General features: G+C 33.2%; 1 protein-coding gene across 1 annotated transcript in view; it reads right to left on the reverse strand.

Annotated features, from left to right (window-relative positions):
* The window catches only part of LOC149908356 (progestin and adipoQ receptor family member 4), a 67,814-nt gene extending 50,839 nt beyond the window's left edge, over window positions 1-16,975 (reverse strand). Inside the window, exon 1 of the mRNA XM_090102259.1 lies at window positions 16,611-16,975. Coding sequence (XP_089958385.1) covers window positions 16,611-16,926 — 316 coding nt within the window. The 5' untranslated portion in view covers window positions 16,927-16,975. The remainder of the gene's footprint in view (window positions 1-16,610) is intronic.
* Between the last annotated feature and the right edge of the window lie 3,905 nt (window positions 16,976-20,880).

Here is a 20,880-nt window from a genome sequence, read left to right on the forward strand (position 1 = left end):
AAGCGTGAATGTGTGCTCTCGTTGCTCAAGGTTTTGCAGAAAAGCGCTATTGTTATATTTTGCCTATAATATTTTTTGTGAAGATTTATAGTGATGAATATAATTTTTAAATATGTATTTTTATTCATTTTAAATACGCTATTTAAAACACCTTACTGTACTAGAGAGATATATCAATTTGATGAAATAATAAATAACTATTTAGTTACCGTGAAATAATTATTTAAATATACAAAACGACACTAGAATGTTAGAGTAGCGGATAATTCAGTTTAGTACGGAGTGCGAACTGTTGTCTGGCTGCTTTTAATTAAATTAGGTTAGTCATTATAAACGGATGAACGGGAATTCGCTATTTAGTTTATATTCATAATGATATTTGTTACTCTTTAAAGTATTCTTTAAAGTATCGTGAATTTGAGATATAGTTAGTTTTTACTAGCAGACTATTAGATTATTACATTTATTCATTTATCATTATCCATTTAGCTGTTTTTGCATGAAAGAGTGACAAACATTCTTACACTTCTTACTTCTTAGCTCTTTACTTTACTTCTTAGCATAAGATGGCGAACAATTGGATCCAGTAATTCAAATCAATTAGTGGAAATAAATAACTACAACTAAAAGATGTCTTCGTAAAAATGGTTTATCTATACTAATATTATAAAGCTGAAGAGTTTGTTTGTATGTTTGTTTGTTTGAATGCGCTAATCTCAGGAACTACTGGTCTGATTTGGAAAATTCTTTAGGTGTTAGATTTATCGAGGACGATTATCATCACGCTAAGACCAACAGGAGCAGAGCACTGCGGGTAAAACCGCAGGGCACAGCTAGTTTTTTATAATATCAGCACTGAATTAATGTTGCACTTAACAAAAAATCAAATCATTAAAATTCAATACGTTTCCATTATAAGGAAAGATTTTTGTCAAAGCACCGTTTCACCAATTTAAATCTGAAAGGAATAATAATTACCTCTTATAATTCGAAAAGAACAGAATATTTTTTTTTAATAAATCGTACCTACGTAATTTTCTATTAAACTTAAGGAACCTAATCGATAACTTATTATAAGTGATATATGTATGTCCTCCTAAATGATGCATTACAATTTTTCAGATCCTCTTTTAAAAATTATAAACTCATTAGTGCGTCATCGCAATTTTAACATTGTACAGTAATGTTTATATCTTTTTCCTCACGCCAAAAGTCCATCAGGACGCTTTTTACAGTTACCTTTTTGTTATTACTAAATAAAATAATCACGACTTGAAATTAATCGTGACTTGCAACATTGAATCAGGAAAACCGCAAGCAATCATAATAACTATAAGAGGCATGATATCTCAAAGAGGCAGATATTATCGAGCCAAAATGCCATAAAATCTATTTATTTTTTATTGATGAGAATGAATATTTTTTACTCAATGACGTCAAATCATTTGACTAAAGTTTTGCTCATAATTCCATTGCAAGTCTATCTATTGAGATAATTTTGAAATCGGTCTGGCAGTTCCTGAGATAAGTTCGTTTAAACAAACAAACTCTTTAGCATTATATTTTTATATAGGTACTACAGATTATATCAATCGATTATTAGCACAATATAATATACAGGATTTAAAGTTGAAAGTAGAACCGATGGGTCCTGGTTTTATCTCCAAATGAGACTAACGAAAGGCAAAGCTCTATGTGAAGCAAAAAGTTTCATTATCGTTGCTCGAACAAAGAATCGATTAGTGAAACAAATGTGAAATGCATCTAGTCCATACTCCACAATGGTGTCGGTTCAGTTCAGTGAATTGATTACGTAACGAATACGAAAAAGTTTTAAGCTTCTACAAAATTCTCCACTAGAAATACAAAAGACAACGTAAAAAAAAATATTGTATAAAACGTGACATTTTTATCCTATATCATAAGGTTGTATGATAGAGATTGCATAACCGACAAGAGTGAAGAGTCAAGACATATATTTAGTGATGTTATTTTAGTACAATTAAGTATTTAAACTAATATTTATTAATTACACAGTTTAACGCCGAATATGCTAACGATTATACAACATGGGCGTGTTACATGTAAACTGTCTAGTAACTGTTAAATATTCAACAGGCGTGGTCTTCAAGACCACAAATTGGATGCCAATTAAAAATTAACTCGACTATTTGACTTTAGGGTATGTAAGTTTAATTATTTATTACTGTTTTGTTTGGCGCGTTAATGACTGTATACGAGTATTCAGTTTTATTTTATTGTGTGCTCCAATTCCGACAATACTTTTATGGGAAGCGCAATTATTATTCTAGAATTTAGAAACCTAAGTATTCTTAATACCGAGTTTATTTTTTTATTTTTATTTAGGTATGGAAATTAACTACATTCATTTTCTTTACAACGATGCCGTATTTCAGCAGATTGCATGATTTTGTATATTAATAGCCTAACACAAAAAACTTAAAAAAAAAGTTATAATAATAAATAACAATATGCTTGCAATTTGCATATAATATTATCGATTGAACTTAGGAATGTAGGTTGTATTGTAAGTTGTGCCATAATTACAAGGTTCATAGTGTAGTGTTTGATTACGTAATGACACTTTATAATTGTCTTTATGCAGAAGATAAGCTTCTAATATTTTTATTTTTAAATCCATTTAGCTGAAGACAGATCTTTAGCAATAAGTGAAGAGATGAAAGAAGTGAAGTGAAAAAAGATATATACGTTCAAAATAAAAAATTAATAGGGTTATTTATTTGTTTTATGTCACAAAAACCTGAGAGGATAAAATAAAACATAGCAAAAATTGCGGCCTTATGAATATGCAGTGATCTCTGAAAGGCGACCACAGATTACTGTCACTTCTAACTTCTATATTCAGAAAGAACCAATTATACACATAAAAGGTTTGTACGCACATGGGATTTCCCAATTTTGTACGATAAGCCGAGGATTTATCGTCAGACATTGAATGTTTTTAGAAGATTTATCCTGTTATGTATTCACATGAATGCACATATGAGTGGTTCGTTAAAATCCGAAAGCGAACAAAGAGATTCCAAATATAGGTAAAGATATAGGTAGTAGTAAGGGTTTAACAATGGTTTTAGAATGTGATATCTGCTGCCGTTTCGGTCTTTCGCCAATGGTGGTTTAATTTCTTTTATACGTTGTATGAATTTTGTAAAATGCAATAAAAGCTTTGGTAAAAGCTGGTTTTTTGATTAAACTTATTTATTACCTACCTTTCATTGAAACCATTTTAATAAAAGTACGCTTTATTCAGTATATACCAATGTAAAAGCAAAAGTAGCGTTAATGTGGAATTGAAAAACTTTCATTCATTTTTTTTCAAAGCTTAGTATTTAAAACTTGTTAAGAACATTTTAACTGAACTCCACGACCTATATTCCGATGCATGTGCAGAAGTTGCTTTAGCATATTATAACTTTCGCTTATGAACTGCTTTTTTAAATAGTTACCTAGTTTCGTTAATTGGAGAAATAACGAGGAAGTGTGTTTCTTTTGATGCATATAAAACTAGGAATATAATCGGAAATATACGTTAGAACTTAGATAGGTATAGTTTTGGATAGAAATAAAGTAGTTAAATAAGCATTTGATTAATTTTGAAATTTATTTTTGAAGAAAGTCCGGAATGTTCTGTGTCACTTCTAATGTATATGAACACGTAAATAAATCCTTCCTATTTTTCCTATTTTTCGTTCCTTGTTTGGACAACACATCAAATCGTGCCTTCTACATTTTAATCCACAATGCGTACGTGACCCAAATCCTACGGCATGTTCCATATTCACTATTGAAACATAAATTTCAAAACAATATTGAACAGAATCAGAAGCCATGTAGCAGAATAGCAACCGCACAGATTTGAGCGTTACTTCGTTAGCTCGTTATTTGCAAGAGAGCCCAATTCCTAAACTGATATTCAGTATAAACGTAGAATTTCATTAACCAAGTTTCTGAACGAATATTCATTCTGTCGCGAATTTGCATGTGAAATTTATACTGTTACGACGTGGATACAACTGTTCTTTTTAACTTGTGATTTTTACTTGTTCCAGTTTCAAGTTTTTTGAGTAGAAAATTTTAATGTAGAGTTTTATGTAAGGATTTTGTGTTGTTGAACATAAGGAAAACAGAAAATATGAAGCAAAAACACGATAGAACCCTTTATTTTTCTATATAAGTAAATTAAATATGCTATTTATTAACCGATAGCTTCCAACGATTAATACATAGTATTAGGTTATAGTTTAGTTATTACATTAAAAACCCATCCGTTTCTAATCATCGTGTCGATTTGAAACATTGTTGGCACGTAAAAATGGGGGACAATAATTTGATAATATCAAGCGCATCACAAATTACAGAGTAAGGAAGGACAGAGCTACTCTTTAGTTATTAGTTAAAAGGGCATATATCGAATTTAACCCCTTTTCGATTATTTTATAATAAGAAGATAATCATCACTACATACCTAGTTTAAAACAAAGTCGCTTTCTCTGTCCCTAATCCCTGTGTATGCTTATATTTAGAAACTACGTAACGGATTTTGATACAGTTTTTTAAGAGATAGAGTGATTCAAGGGGAAGGTATAATTTATTATATTTTAGACAAAAAGGGCAAAGCCGCGGGTGGAAAATGGAAATCTAGTTCATAATATAAGAGAGTGAAGTGAGTTTTCAAACCGCTATAAATGAATATGGCGGAAACTAAGCATTTTCAATAAAATGATGAATACAATATTTTCTATGCGAGGTCCTGAGGACTACAGAATTGAGGGATTGCGTGCTTGCGTGTTTGCCTCTCATAAAATATACATTTATCCGTGACGTTATTAGAAATATCCAAACAATTATTTGACCAGGTATGCAGTCTTTAATATAATTATAGTTTTGACCGAATTTCCGTCAAATAGGCGAATCTCAGAGCATGACTTGACCAATCCTTAACTTAATGCGCCTAACGCAGGTAAAAATATATCATATTAATAATCAATTTCTGTAATACGGAATACATGTCCATATATAGAACTAGCGGTCCGCCCCGGCTTCGCCCGTGGTACATATTTCGCAATAAAAGTTAGCCTATGTTCTTTCTCAAGGTCTAAAGATTATCTGTGCCAAATTTCATCAAAATCGGTCCAGTAGTTTATGCGTGAAAACCATACATACATACATACATACATACAAACCTTTCCTCTTTATAATATTAGTATCAGATATTATAAGCGATCCTACGTAGGTAAACATATCATGAAACCAATGTTTGGTTTTAATTAGCTGAGCATAGAAGATGCAAATAGAAAGACTTATACATATGTAGGGTAACGTAATTTGTATTTGAAATTGAAAAATATTTTTGCTTCAGGTATCAAGGCTTTTGGATAATAGCATGATAAAATGTATTGATACAATTTCTTGAGAGATTTTTCGTGAGCTCTTGACAATCACTTCCGTTAACATCTCATTTATTTAATGAAATTCTATATTGTAGGGTATGAGCCAGAAATATTACACATATATTTCACTGTTCAGTTTTCTATCAAATAGGAAATCAGCTCCTTTTACTATAAACGATTTAGCCCAGGACAACTGCGCTCCTGCTCAGACCATTTTACAAAAGACCGTCAAGCCATAAATATTTACGACAGTATGTAGGACGCTATCTTTGTAATGCACTAGTAACACTCATTCGAGTTGCTCAGTGAGAAGTAAAACCCAGTAGAACATTGTGTAGAGCGACGCTCGGTGCTCACAATAAAAGCGAAATATTGCAATTCCAGCGAACTTGTAGAGGCTATTATGCCATTCTGAAGTCCGTAAAAACTTTCAACTCTCCTCCTGCATATAAGTTGGATGATAATAGCTTAGAACGTGCGCTTGTTAAGGGAGCGCTTTTTGAAAACTTTATAAAGGACATTTTTAAATTATGCAATACATAATTTACTAGCTAAAAGGAATTAATAGACCTTGACAAAGACCTTATCAAATGCTCGTCTTAAATGTATTGGATAGAATGCAGTAGTTCAGAAATATATTTCAATAAGTACACGTGTTACATAATCTTTCTATAATATAAAAATGAATCCCAAAATGTGTTAGTAAGCGCATAGCTTGAGAACGGCTGAACCGATTTCGTTAATTCTTTTTTTATTATATGTATTCCTTGAAGTACGAGGATGGTTCTTACGTAGAGAAAACGTAAATATGTACCACGGGCGAAGCCGGGGCGGACTGCTAGTAATATATATGTATGTAATAATGACAAGCAAATATAATATTCTATCACAGTCACATAACTCCACGCTTTATTTAGGGACGACAATACCAAAAATAGCACAACTCTAATACATTTTATCATCAGAAAATCACAATATCATAACTTGTCAATGCGAATGGATATCCATAAATATCCCTATCTTTCCGCACCAAATGTGTCCCTTTGATTGAAATTCTACAGAATTCTGTTACATGTTATGAAATTCGTAGAAGTTTAGGATCGATATCGGTACATCTCTAGGCGAGCGTGACTAAACTTGTAATGCACTGGCTATGTGTATTTTATATTATAATATCGACAATCCCGCTCAATATGAGCAGCGTAAGTGCATTCTATCAATATTCATTCTACACAGGAGTAACACACTGATTATTATTTCTCTATATATAAAATAGCCAGCCTCTTTTCCATGGTACATATACAAAACACATATATTGCAATGAAGAAACAAGATTTAGAATTGCATATCGCATTATAAAATATCGGCTTAAATTTTATGCACTTAATTTTACTGAAGCAAAAGATAACCTAAAATATTATCAAACAAAAGATCTATTGAAAGCTCCTCGAAAATCAAATCGTAACCCTCAAGCAAAATCTCAAAACGCTAAAAATATATTATAAGCTAGTATGAAGATAGAGCAATTTTCATAAATTGTTTCCAAAAGTTATCAAACTGATTAATCCATAGAAGTTTTGTATGTTATATCGTCACTTTGAAAATGTCGTTAAATGTGATGGTTACATACATAACTTTAAACACAGCAGTGTCGCGTTAATAGACGTACTAATTACAGCTATTATGCGCTATTTAGAACAATGTGTACAACGATTTGTTAATCGAACAGTGTAGTATAACGTATTAATTAAGAAATTAACTCCAAAATACATATATTTAAAGTTAATACGCGATTGAAGATATGTCGGTTCCCGCTTCGCTTTTGACAGTTGGCGATCATCCATAATAATTTTCTGAAGAAAGTTTCCGTTATGTAACTATAGAAACAGCTTAGTTATGTTATTTTGGAACATTGTAATTTTCAAGGAGCCCATATCCCCAACTCGCAAGTTTGTGGGTGTTCACAGACGGCGCTGATTACTTGCCATTAGACGACTACGCGTTTGCCTCCTCTTCTAATAAAAAGCTTATTCCTCCCCCTTATTTATAAAAAACCATTTACTCGCCCTCATTTCTAAAATACCATCGTAACAATAACAATTTATACTTTAAACGGCACCTGATTTACGAGCCTTAATTGGCTGCTGAAATACCTACTGAATATTTGCTATAATTTAATTGTGACAAATATTCAGAAGGCATTATCGAACCCAATTAACGCTCGTAAATTATACGTAGGTATTATTACTACTTACGTCGTCCAAAGACCGAAGACGATCGAAGTATTCGAATGTACTTACTTCGTACAAAATACATCGGAATTATTGAAATGTTTAAATAAAATTCGTCACAATCAGATGGAATAATTGTTGGATGTATCCCATTTTCGCTGATATGTATCGTTGGACCGCAAATAATGAATCCAGCCTTCACCTAAAACCTTGCTTACATAATGTTTGGCGCGGCGCCAACTTTGCACTGCTCTTGTTGGGAAATTGCTAGTCACCTGTTGTTACTTAAAATTACTAGAATAAATGTTGATGGTGACACCTTTTAATAGCAATACTTTGTTACCGTATAGTTACATTTTATAGGACACACGGGAATACGTTGATTGTCTCTATGATGTTGAAAGAAAACATTAACAAACTTATAACTGTGTTACTTGACTATTCTAATTTCTTAAGTCGGTAATTTTATTCATTCCGCTCATGGTTATAATTAGGGATGTAACGATACCGATACCGATACCGATATATCGGCCGATATATCGGCAAAGCCGATATATCGGTATCGCCGATAATAAATCAACCGATACCGATATTTTTTTATTAAATTCTTTCTTTTCTTTTATGCTTTTGCATTGTATTCATTCATATTGTTTTATTTCTGTTTCTGTAATAGTGTTAAGGAAGAGCGGAACCTCCTGACACAAGCATTTTATTTGCTTACTAGGAGTGTTCCAATCACAAAGGAGATGGTCCAAAAAAAAACCCAGAGTCGATTTAGACAAATTGGGTATCAATGGCTTTATTATATTACACAATTTATCCCACCGAAAAATTTATGCCCATATCCATGGGGTATGAGTGTTATAGGCTAACAAAGTATATATGGAAAAATCATGAGTAACTTGTTATTTTTACCAGTTTTTACAACAGCAGTATACTATTAAACCATCCATCAGCCGAAGGACGTCAACTGCTGGACATAGGCCTCCCCCAAGGTTTTCCACCGCGATCGGTCCTGTGCCACCCGTATCCAGCGGCTACCCGCGACCTTCACCAGATCGTCGGTCCACCTTGTGGGGGGCCTACCAACACTACGTCCTCCGATTCGCGGCCGCCATTCGAGGATCTTTCCGCCCCAACTGCCATCGGTCCTGCGAGCAATGTGCCCCGCCCAGTGCCACTTAAGGTTTGGGATTCTGAGAGCTATGTCGGTGACTTTGGTTCGTCTCCGGATCTCCTCATTCCTAATTCGATCACGGAGGGAAACTCCAAGCATAGCTCTCTCCATCGCCATCGGTCCAGTAGTTTCGGAGCCTAAATAATTGAAATAAATAAATATGTTTCCCACCATTTTCTTTTTTTTTAATAAATAAAAATAACTGAAAAATAATATGAGACAAAACAGGTAAAGCCAACCGTAAAAAGATGTTACACCAAAAGGAACTAATAAGTGTCCAAAAAATCTAAATCATTAAATGTCTATTTTTGTTATCAAATCTTTCTGCGGTTGACTGTACAATGAGCTACACAAACACACACACACACACACACACACACACCCATGCAGACACATACACAAACTTACATTGTAAACTACTTGTCTTGTAAAGTGGTAAAAATAACAAGTTACTCATGATTTTTCCATATATACTTTATTACCCTATAACTGTTATACCCCATGGATATGGGCATTAATTTTTCGGTGGGGTAAATTGTGCAATATAATAAAGCCAATGATAACCAATTTGTCTAAATCGACTCTGGGTTTTTGGTCCACACATTTTTGGACCATCTCCTTTGTTTATGTAAAGGAAAGAAATAAATAATTTTGAATTTTTTTAATTTTTAACGTGATAACGTTTTTAAAATCGTTTTAGTCGGGTGACATGTTCATAAACTTGTGTCACATCAAAACCTCACGAGCGCGAACGCAGGTATAACGAGAGAGAGACGGACCGATCTCCCGTCTCATCTCGAGCGCTGCCACTGCATTATGTTATCACGTACGTAAACTTCTCGATCGTAAACCTACTTTACAAACAACCAATTTTTTTGATATCAAAAAATTCAAAAACCCGCGCCCAATGAACGATGCGGGAGGCCGGAGGCCGCCCGCGCGTGCGCACTTTGTTTTCTGAAAAAACTCTACCAATAGTAAGCTTTTATTAGGTACTGATTGTATGTGTATTACTTAAAGTTTAGCTGACTTTGTAAAATAATAATACTAAAATAAATGGTTTTGTTGTTTTTTGATTTGGCATTTTTATTTAAAAGAATACGATTAACAGTTGTCTCTGTTAAATGTTGGTAACTTTTTATGCATAATTCACTATTTATTTTTCTACCAAGCCATCGATATCGGTATCGGTATCGGTATCGCCGATACATTACCACAAATATCGGTATCGGTATCGTATCGGCAAAATCATGTATCGTTACATCCCTAGTTATAATTAGAAATCTCATGTTCTAGATAGACTAGGATATTTTTTTAGTCAATGTGTCATTGGATATGTGATGAAGATTTGTAGCCTATTTAGAAAATAATTCGAAAAAATTGTATTGAAATTCTGAGAAACGCTTCATCTAATCGATTCACGTGTTCAAGTTCTGTGAATCGATTAGCCGTAATCCAAAAACACGCAATCTGAAACTGTTTCATTATAACGAAAAATAGTAAAGTACGGAAATAAAAGAACATTAAATACTAAAGTAGGTGGACAATTAGCTAGTGAGCGCCAGGAGATAAAGTTAAATCTAGCACAATTTTTCAATAGGATGCTTTGGAATTTATTTTATCTAGAACAAGAATACCAGAATTTTCCGCAACCATTTGAAAACTTAAATGGGTTATTTATTTTTTGTATTTAGGTACCTTACCTTCGTCTTACGTGGTGCGCAATTGTGAGAATTAAAGTTTTTCATTCATCTCTTAACAGTTTTAACTATTTTTGACAACCTTTGTCTTGCTGAAAAATAAACCTTGTCTTTCCAAGCGTATTTATTTTATTATTTTACAATAAACATAATAAAAAACAATTATCATTTCTATGTTTGGCTGAAAATTTCAAATCCTATTTGATATAATTTTTTTATCTAATTTCGGAAGGGTTTTAACAAAATGCTTTCTGAAATTGTATCTTTGAATATATTTAAATTTAATATAAGACCATAAGTGGCTTTCCCCTGCAGCACAATAATCGTTAAAATACTATCGGGAGCGTTGTGCAAATACAGCGATATTTTCCGAACGCTTTTGGTCAATTTTACCGTAGGCCATTTGTATAAAAAACTAAAAGCTGTGAGAAGAACAATAGTTATTGTTTTCTCGGCCCTTATTCCGGTCTTATGAATACAAAATAATATTGTGAATTGCTGGCGGCTCCTTGAGAATAAAATTTATTCATAGTGCAATACGAAACACATTTTCTTGAACGTATTTTGTTAGATTCAAAGATTTTATTTTGCATATATTATGATAGGAGCTCATATAAAGATATTTGTTATTAACGCAAATATTATTAAGGTGCTTTCAAATGCTAACAGTTCTCGCAATCGAAGATTATACGATTCTAAGTAAATTATTCTAATAACATCATGGTCGAGGTGCCTTCACGTAGCCTCATAAATAGTTTAGCGGAAGGGTAAACGTAAGCTATTTCAGGGAAATATCGCGAGAAAAATCTTGCATAACTAGAAATAAATTGTTGCGTTCAATGTTGGGATAGGATAAAAAGAATTACGAAGAATAACTTTGCTTTCCTTAATCGCGTTTTGCTTTACCGAATCGGAAATAAGTACAGCGGAGTGAAAACAAATCCTGAAGATGAAAAACCATATTTCATTGATAACAGGTCTCTCGATAAAAGAGCTCTTTGATTATATATAAATTTCCGCGCAAGCTGAGCATCAGATTTACATTTCAGCCCCTTGTATACGCTTCCTTTGCGAAGATAAATCATCCCTGCATGTAAAAGCCTACGTAAAAAATGGCGTATTATTTTGGTACCAATAATTTTGACTATATTATAAATTGAAAATATATTTTCTCTTTGATTTTGTAAAGGCAAACAGAACCGTACATATAAGTAAGTAGATAGTATTTGGTACTAATCTACTCACGAACCTACAATAATCTTTAATCAAATTTGTTCTAGCATGTATATTTAAACTGAATCATGTGTACGCCATAAATCAAGAGTTCCTTACATACTGTATGCTGACTATGATAAATTGTACCCAAATGTACAATACATGTATCGATAAAATTCGACCTTAGTTTCTTGTTCATTAGTTCGTAAATTAATCATCCTTTATCCATTAAACACACATATCAAATAGGCCTTTCTTTGAAATCAGCTACATAAAACATAGTAATAAAAAGTATTGTAAGGCATCAATCAATTTTTCACGCGTCACTAAAGTAATCGACCAGGGCATTATGACTGAAAGGTTACAATGGTCAGCTAGTGATTATCAAGAATATAAATTGGATCGGTAGTGTGACTGCTGTTTGCTCATCGAACAGCACTGCATAATTGAGTTGATGTTAGGTAGTTAATAGCACACAAGGCTGAAATAAGGGTATAGGGCCATAGGAGTTATACTTTATTAGACACCCGTAGTGTTGATATAAGGTGGTACTAGAAAGACTTTTATATTTTTGAGTCAATATTATATGTAAATCAATGTTACTTTTGCTAAGGTTTGGATGGCGGTTTTTTGCTAATATAACTATAGCAAAAAATGTACTACATATTTAAATCGTCGATATTATTTATTACGTAGATTTAATACAAAGAAAGAGCTATGTCAATAAGTAATCTTTGCGTTGTCTTAATCATAGTCTTAATATTTTTAATGTAAATCAGTAAATTTAACATTAAAGTTTAAACTTTATATACTTATTTTAAAAAGTTGAATCTTACTCTTGAAATTATAGATTTACTATATTTTTTTATCTCTACTCCTATAAATACTAATATTAATGCTGAAACTCAACAATTCAATTTAAGGGAGTACAGGATGTTGATCCTGTATCCACATGGGACATAATTTATATTTATGAAGTGTTATTGTTACACGAAGAAGTGAAAATAGTCCTCTGCAATCGCACATTATTTTTATTAACAGCTTTATATCAATGGTTATAAAGATCATATTTGTTTTTCACACTTCCATTCCTTTAATGGCTATCAAGCTTTGCAAGCGAAAATAGCCAATTCCCAAAGCGCAGGGTCAATATTTGTGACGTCGGTGCTACACTTGGGGGAGGAAACACTACGAAGTTAAAATTTGCTTTATTCAATTATATACTTTTTGTATATATAGATAGAGATGCAGTTTCCATGCACCCGCACGAATCGAATGTTATAATCGTGTCCTTGATGAATTTCGTAGAACCAAAGCTTGCTTACACAGACCTTCATGTAAACCTAAACACATAGGCCAGATGGCTAATGAAGGTATGAAATAAATTCCCTTATGTCCTAAAAAACAGAACTGCTCTTCCAAATAAACACGTAAGAGCAACGAATTTTAGTAATATTTGAATATTCCAATATAATTGAGAAATAAACCCGCAGTTTATCTTGTACATTTGTAAATAAGTGTTCTTAAGCTTTCCATTACTCTCGGAGCGACAGAAAGGTCCAACATTGAGGTAATCTAAGGACAACAGAATTGTCCAATATTTTTGCGCCGCGGTAACCTGACAGCGGTGCTTTATATTACGTGACATTGCTTTGGGAGATAAGGGTGACCTATTTTTAGTTTCTTTGATTTTTTAATTCTATGAATATTTTCATAAAAATTAAGGTAAGCTTTGTTTGACTTACTTTGTTGTTATCTTAAAGCGCTTCTATTTTTTTTTAATAACATTATTATTTTTTTCCTTTAAAATAATAAAGAAGAATATAAAATACCTATAAACACTACTCATATTTTATGAGATTTTTAATGAAATACATAATAGGAAAGGAAAGTAACTCCGGTCTCCGGACTCGGTCCAGTGTTTGTAGTCTTTGTTGTAGTACCAAGTCGTAAATTCCCTCTGATCAAGGAAACTTATTTATGTTTTCTTTATTTATTATTAGGTATTTTTATTAGATTCAAAAAAGTTTATTTAACACCGTGTAGCCATAGTTATTTCAAATTAAAAATCCATCAAGTAAATAAATAGAAATTACAAAATCAATTCAATATTATCGTTGCTGATCGTTGTTTTCGATAAACTGTCTTGTTGCGGCATTGAACCACTGAGCGTGTTAATCAATTTTAAATCTTATTTATATAAAAATAATAGTAATTATTTACTACATTTTGTTCTTCGTTTTAAATTTATTTTTTAAATTGTTTTTTTTCGTCTCCACCGGGAATCGAACCCAGGACCTCTCGGTTTTACGCTGACGCGTCAACCACTTTACCAGATTGAAATACAAATGGTATAATTTGTATTTCTACATCAAAGACAATTATTATTGTACAGCTGACCATTTCCATTAAAACGAGCATTTTGTACGAAATAATAGCTGAACTCGATTATTGTGAACCATAACTCAATTTGCGTCGGTGTTGCTGTTGTTAAATCATTTTAATAATGGCAATTCTGTCACAAATATTTAAGGCTAGCAATACAAAATAACTTTATGGTAATAGCTTGATGAATTTATCGTATTACCATAATAGTAAGCTTTCATTTCAAATATTAAAATAGCTATTTTACTTTTCATATTTCCTTTATTCAAGTTATCTAAGTAGCAAACTGCAGAATAATTAATCATCGATGCAATTTGAATCTTTCTAGCATTTCTACTTTTTATTTAATTGCATAGAACAATTCCCAGAGTCTCCCCGTTACCACGCTCGCTGTAAAGTATTCGAAGCGTCGGGAAAATAATATAATGAATAAATCGCGTTTAAAATCCGTTAAAAAGTCTTTAATTTCTAAATGTATTACTCGCGTAAAATCAAACACTAGAAAATACTATAATGCATAGAACAATACAAAACTTAAACAGACCACAGCTCTTAGATTATAGATTGGTCTCCGCGCGCGCGCTACGACTAGATACCGCCGGCGTACTTGAAAAATGCGGCAACTTATAGTACGCCGAATTCGGCGTACCCAACTTAACCCAAGCCAGTCGTGTCACAAGCATTGTGTGGAGAGGGTGAACCGATAATTTATAAAGATTTTGAACAAAATCTGAAGTAAAATGCCTATTTGTGTCATAAAACTATTTAAAAATAATACATCAAAAAATAAGAAAGACACTGGGATCACGTACCATCACTAAGTATCGTATTATTCGAAATTTCTCCTTTACTTCGAAAAATTTTTCTACGAAAATACGACGCCATTCAGTGTTGCCGTATTGCATATCCAAAAAAATACACGTGGTTGAGGAAATATTTTAGCAATAATTTGAACTTTTTTTTTTCAATACTATTACTAACACATGTATAAAAAAGTATAATACAATAATTTATTTCTGTTTAACCATGTTTAACTGACTCATATAATATGTATGTTTTTTTTTTATTTCCGCTTTTTTACTTTTAAACAACCTTTGTGACTATAGTATAGTAGCGTCGCAAGTGGATTTGAGTCACATGTTCATGGATTCGATTCCAAGCCAGGTCAGGATGAAAAAAATATTTTTCAAACTTCTTTTCAAGATGCCAGATTTCCCATTTATGAGGTAAAATTTATGTAGCTGGCAGCCCAATTCTTCACACACACTAGCGTCTTTACAAATTGCCTAACACACACTACAGAAAAGAGTTGCCGCACTCACAGAGCTATTGTTTTTAGGTGGGGCGGTATCTAGTCGTAGCGCGCGCGCGGAGACCAATCCTTAATCTAAGCCACAGCTATTGTCTGTTAATAGCACTGAATTTCAGTTGAATAATAAAAGACAATTTTGTTTAAATTCCCATAGAGCCATTTTCCAGGAAGTGTAAAATATTTTCTATCCCTAAGCGGCTGCTCAATACATTCATCGAACATCCTTTGATCATTTTATCAATAGCAAATCATGTAAAACCATGCAATATTGCTTTGAAAGAAATAGGGTCCATAAATACGATTCTCAATGTACTCGTAACTCGTAGCTCGACATGCATTAAACGTAGTGTGCCCTCCCGTAGCACTGCTACGAATGCTACCAATTTATTGCCCGTAAATACGCGTAGCCGTATTTTACCTCTAAATAGCAATGAATTCGTCTATAACCTTTCATGTGACTTATAGTTTTATGTATTTATGTTTTTCGGGTTAAATACTAATCTATACTTCTATACTAATATTATAAAGAAGAAAGGTTTGTAATTATGTATGTACAGTTTGTAAGTTAAATAATATGTAAGTTGATTGCACTATGTTAAATTTGTTCTTATTTAACAAATTTATTTTGTCGATCTTAAAATAAAGAAAAGTCTTAGACCGCCGTCGCGGCGGTCGGTGCGAAGTTCACTGGGTCAATTAATTCAGATATTTTATGCCTGGTTTATTTTAACAATACAGGAAGGCAGAAAATACTCTTATAAAACTAAAGGTTTATTTAGCCCTTCAATATTATCAACCCTCCCTAATTCACCCTTATTTACTCACCCTTTCGATCTTGAGTCATAATTTTGTATTAAGGAAGTAATATTTGTAATTTAGTACTTGTAGTCAAATTCCTAGATTTGTATTACTTACATCTAAAAAGGAATTGATTTTCAATACACTAAATTAAATAAGTTAGAAATAAGAGCAAATACTTCTAGTTTTATTTGAAACTTGATAAACGTGAATAATATTTTTTACAAAAATTACTGCTTGGTAAAGAAATTTATATCTACTTGAAATCTACTGGTTTTTTGATTGACCAAGACTTAATACGTAACTATTTGAGTAAACATCTATAACAATACATTGAAATATAACATGTTTATACATTACCATGAGTCAGAATGTTGATTGTTTCATTGTGGAAGTAAAATAGACTTCTAATGCAGCCGCCCCAGTCCTGGAGGGGTCGGTAGCCCGTGAGGACGTACGGGTTGAACTGCAAGTGCTGCGGCATGTCGCGCCAGTGCAGCAGCTCCACACCCTCGGTGCCCACAGCCTTCTGCTCACAGCCATCTCTCTTCCCTTCCACCTTCTCCTCGCCATTCAACTCCACTCCCTTCCCGTCATTATCACAGATATTCTCCAGCGACTTTTTCCTCTTCTTCGGCCCATTCCCGTTTAACTCTTGAATTGACATTTCAAACATCTTCGCTTAAATATAAATATCTCATAACATCACAGTGAGACCGCCAAGAGAAGCGGAAGAATTTTGTTGCGCTATCTGCATGTTCCGGTGTGTGAGAGTGGCATATCACAGTTTGGGGGTGAGACGGGTTCTCTTTGGGGCTTCGCAGGGATTATGTAGAGGGTGTTCTGTGACCGCGGGAGCGTTCGCGTGACATGTGCCCGCGCGAGGCTCGGAGCACGCGTGGCGAGGGTGCGAGCGGCGCGACGGTAAGCCGGGCGGAAGGCGCGCACCGCGGAGCGCCGCCGCACTGAGCCCACCCCGTACACCCTCCCCCGCAGATTTGCGCACTGCGCAAACCCTATCAGCTGATTCCCGCCAGGAACCATCTGCAATTCCTAAAATCGCTCCACTGTTAATAGCCATCAATTTAAAAGGTTTGGAAACACGTGGTCGTGTGTATTTATATTGTTTTCATGATTGATTGATAGGGTTATGAGTTATGACAGAGATTTATTTCTCATATTGAATAAAAGTTTACAATGTTGAAAAAAATTTCATAAATTTAATTTAACATTCAACGACCGAGACTGTTATGGAATACAATATATCGTAGATTAAGCATGTCCCGTTCTGATGGTTATTTATGAGATATAAGTTAATCAAAATTTTTCGTCAAATTAGACTGTATATTTAACCGTCTTATCAAAAGGTAAAGAGATACAAATGTTTTATCTTTTGCACAGTATATTTTGTGTTATCACAGCGCACTCGTTCTAGTAATTTAATTTATCCTTATTTTAAAATTATACTACATATTTTGTGTATTAATAATTTAACAATGATGGCATTTGTTTAAATAATAATATTCGATAAATAACATTCGATACATAAGATAGCCATCTTATCCATATCTTACATTTAAGTGAATCTGTGTAATCTTATGGGATTATATCAAACAACTTCTAGTAAGTATTTTTAATTTTAACTGGCTTCTACTACTTTTAACTATTCTCAAGCCTAAAAATATAAGAAGCTAGCTCAACGTTGTTTTTTTTACAGTATCTTAAGGTATCCGGTATCAGCGTTCTGACCATCATTTTTCTTTTTTTCATTGCGTACTAAGACCCCTGTAGAACCGCCATCCTGTTACAAATTACCCGAAATTTTGTGTCAGTGTTTCGGGTCATTTGTAACAGGATGGCGGGTTTGTTTGATTAAATATAGCCAGTCAGCCACTTCAATGTTTAATATGATAATATTTATCATATTAAACATTGAAGTAAACCGTAATATTAGGTATACTTATATTAAAAATAATAATTATTAGTAAAAGGAAACTAACCGGCTCCAAATCGTCAAAAACGAAATAGGGCCACATAGGCGGCAGTCGGCACCAACTTTCAAATAAAAAAATATTTATCAAAATCGGTTGACACATGCAAAAGGCTTATCCTGAGGTAACAAATCCAAAAAATACAGTCGCATTGAAAAACTCTTCATTTTACTGAAGTCGGTAAAAAAAACGAACCATAATATCTAATATTATGTAGATTTAACTTACGAGTAGTTAAGTTGTTAGCACTGACTAAAATAATTAGTATTTTCAAAATGCTTTGAGGTAAACAATTCAATCACTCCACATTTATTCGAAAAGTAGCAGTCCGCCCCGGCTTCGCCCGTGGTACATATTTACGTTTTCTCTACATAAAAACCATCCTCGTACTTCAAGGAATATAATAAAAAAAGAATTAACGAAATCGGTTCAGCCGTTCTCGAGTTATGCGCTTACCAACACATTTTGGGATTCATTTTTATATTATAGACTAGCGGTCCGCCCCGGCTTCGCCCGTGGTACATATTTACGTTTTCTCTACGTAAAAACCATCCTCGTACTTCAAGGAATATAATAAAAAAAGAATTATCGAAATCGGTTCAGCCGTTCTCGAGTTATGCGCTTACCAACACATTTTGCGATTCATTTTTTATATACTAGCGGTCCGCCCCGGCTTCGCCCGTGGTACATGTTTACGTTTTCTCTACATAAGAACCATCCTTGTACTTCAAGGAATATAATAAAAAAAGAATTATCGAAATCGGTTCAGCCGTTCTCGAGTTATGCGCTTACCAACACATTTTGCGATTCATTTTTATTTATAAGACTAGCAGTCCGCCCCGGCTTCGCCCGTGACATATTTACGTTTTCTCTACGTAAGAACCATCCTCGTACTTCAAGGAATATAATAAAAAAAGAATTAACGAAATCGGTTCAGCCGTTCTCAAGTTATGCGCTTACCAACACATTTTGGGATTCATTTTTATATTATAAGACTAGCGGTCCGCCCCGGCTTCGCCCATGGTACATAATATTTACGTTTTCTCTACATAAGAACCATCCTCGTACTTCAAGGAATATAATAAAAAAAGAATTATCGAAATCGGTTCAGCCGTTCTCGAGCTATGCGCTTACCAACACATTTTGCGATTCATTTTTATATTATAGAGATAAAGAAGATTATATAGACTAGCTGCTCCGCGCGGTTTCACCCCTGTGGCTCCACTCCTGTTGGTCGAAGCGTGATGATATGTATAGCCTATAGCCTTCCTCGATAAATGAGCTATCTTACACCGAAATAATTTTTCAAATCGGACCAGTAGTTCCCGAGATTAGCGCGTTCAAACAAACAAACTCTTTAGCTATAAAATATTAGTAAAGATAATAATTATTATAAAATTTGTATGTTCATTTGTATAAAATTTGTTCATAAAACATTTGTAAAATCACAAATTCTTAGTAGGTAGCAGTACTACGTAACTACTAAAACTAATGTTAAAATTAAAAAATATATATTATGTAAATATTGCGCTATTTTGTGTAAGTAATAATATTAATTGATATTATCAACAAATGGGGCGCCTGATGGTAAACGCTACCACCTCAGAGGAATACACCTATAGAGTACTTATATTGAGACAGAACAAAATACATATTTTCTAATCTACTTACTCTTAGTCAATAACAGCATAAGTCAGATTGAGATAGCGATAGAGTATCTGCACTGTCTTCAAACGTAGCGCGCCGGCAGTCAGTTTGTTTTCCAACCAGCTGGTGGGCTCAGTGCGTCAAGTGTTTTTAACGAAATATTTAGAAAATATTAAGTGTATAGTGTTTCTTTTTATTTGTCAGTGTGCTAAAATGAGTATTGTATGTTTAGCTATCGGCTATTACTAGTCGAATGGGAGTTTTGGATGAAAACAATGAAAAAATATCTTTCCATCGGTAAGTGATTTTCAGCAAATTGATAAATATTTATGTTCTAACCCTATTTGAAGGTTTTATCAAGCGCTTTTTTATAAGTTTATGTTGTAACTGTAACATTTACCCACTTTATGGGGTTATGGAATACAAAAGAATTAAATAATTTTTAAAAAATGTCACAATATTATCACGTTTGGCATTTTGTTTACCACCGTAGTGTTGTAACACATCTAGCGTATATTATCGATTTATGACAAAAAATCTATTTCATATTAACGTTGATTTATTTATTTTGTTTCTTATATCAGATTTATATGTAGTTGTTGTTGCAAATAATAGATGTAAATTTTCTACAGCAGGAAAATAAAAAATACCACGTGGTTGTTTTATTTGACTTATCTGTTTAGTTTGTTGTTTCTCTTTTAGATTATTAATAAATTCATTTTGTTTTAGATTTCCAGAGCTAAATAAAAAATGGGTATAAAACATGAGACGTGTAGATTGGACGCCGTCGAAATTTGGTAGATTGTGTTCACTGCATTTCGAGCCTGCGTGTTCTCAAGATGGATACTCTAGAAGAATTGTGCAATCTTACGCTTACGCTTTTTTTTGTTCCTATAGATAATAAATACATTTGTGTGTGAGTGAATTTTTATTTGGAAATTTTTTTACACATTTATTTTAAATGTGTAACTATGTGAAAATTAAACGGTTGA

The sequence above is a fragment of the Colias eurytheme genome, chromosome 5, assembly GCF_061535395.1.
Source record: "Colias eurytheme isolate Ceu_HAF_F1 chromosome 5, ilColEury1 Martin Lab GWU primary, whole genome shotgun sequence".
In the NCBI taxonomy this organism is placed as follows: Eukaryota; Metazoa; Arthropoda; class Insecta; order Lepidoptera; family Pieridae; genus Colias; species Colias eurytheme.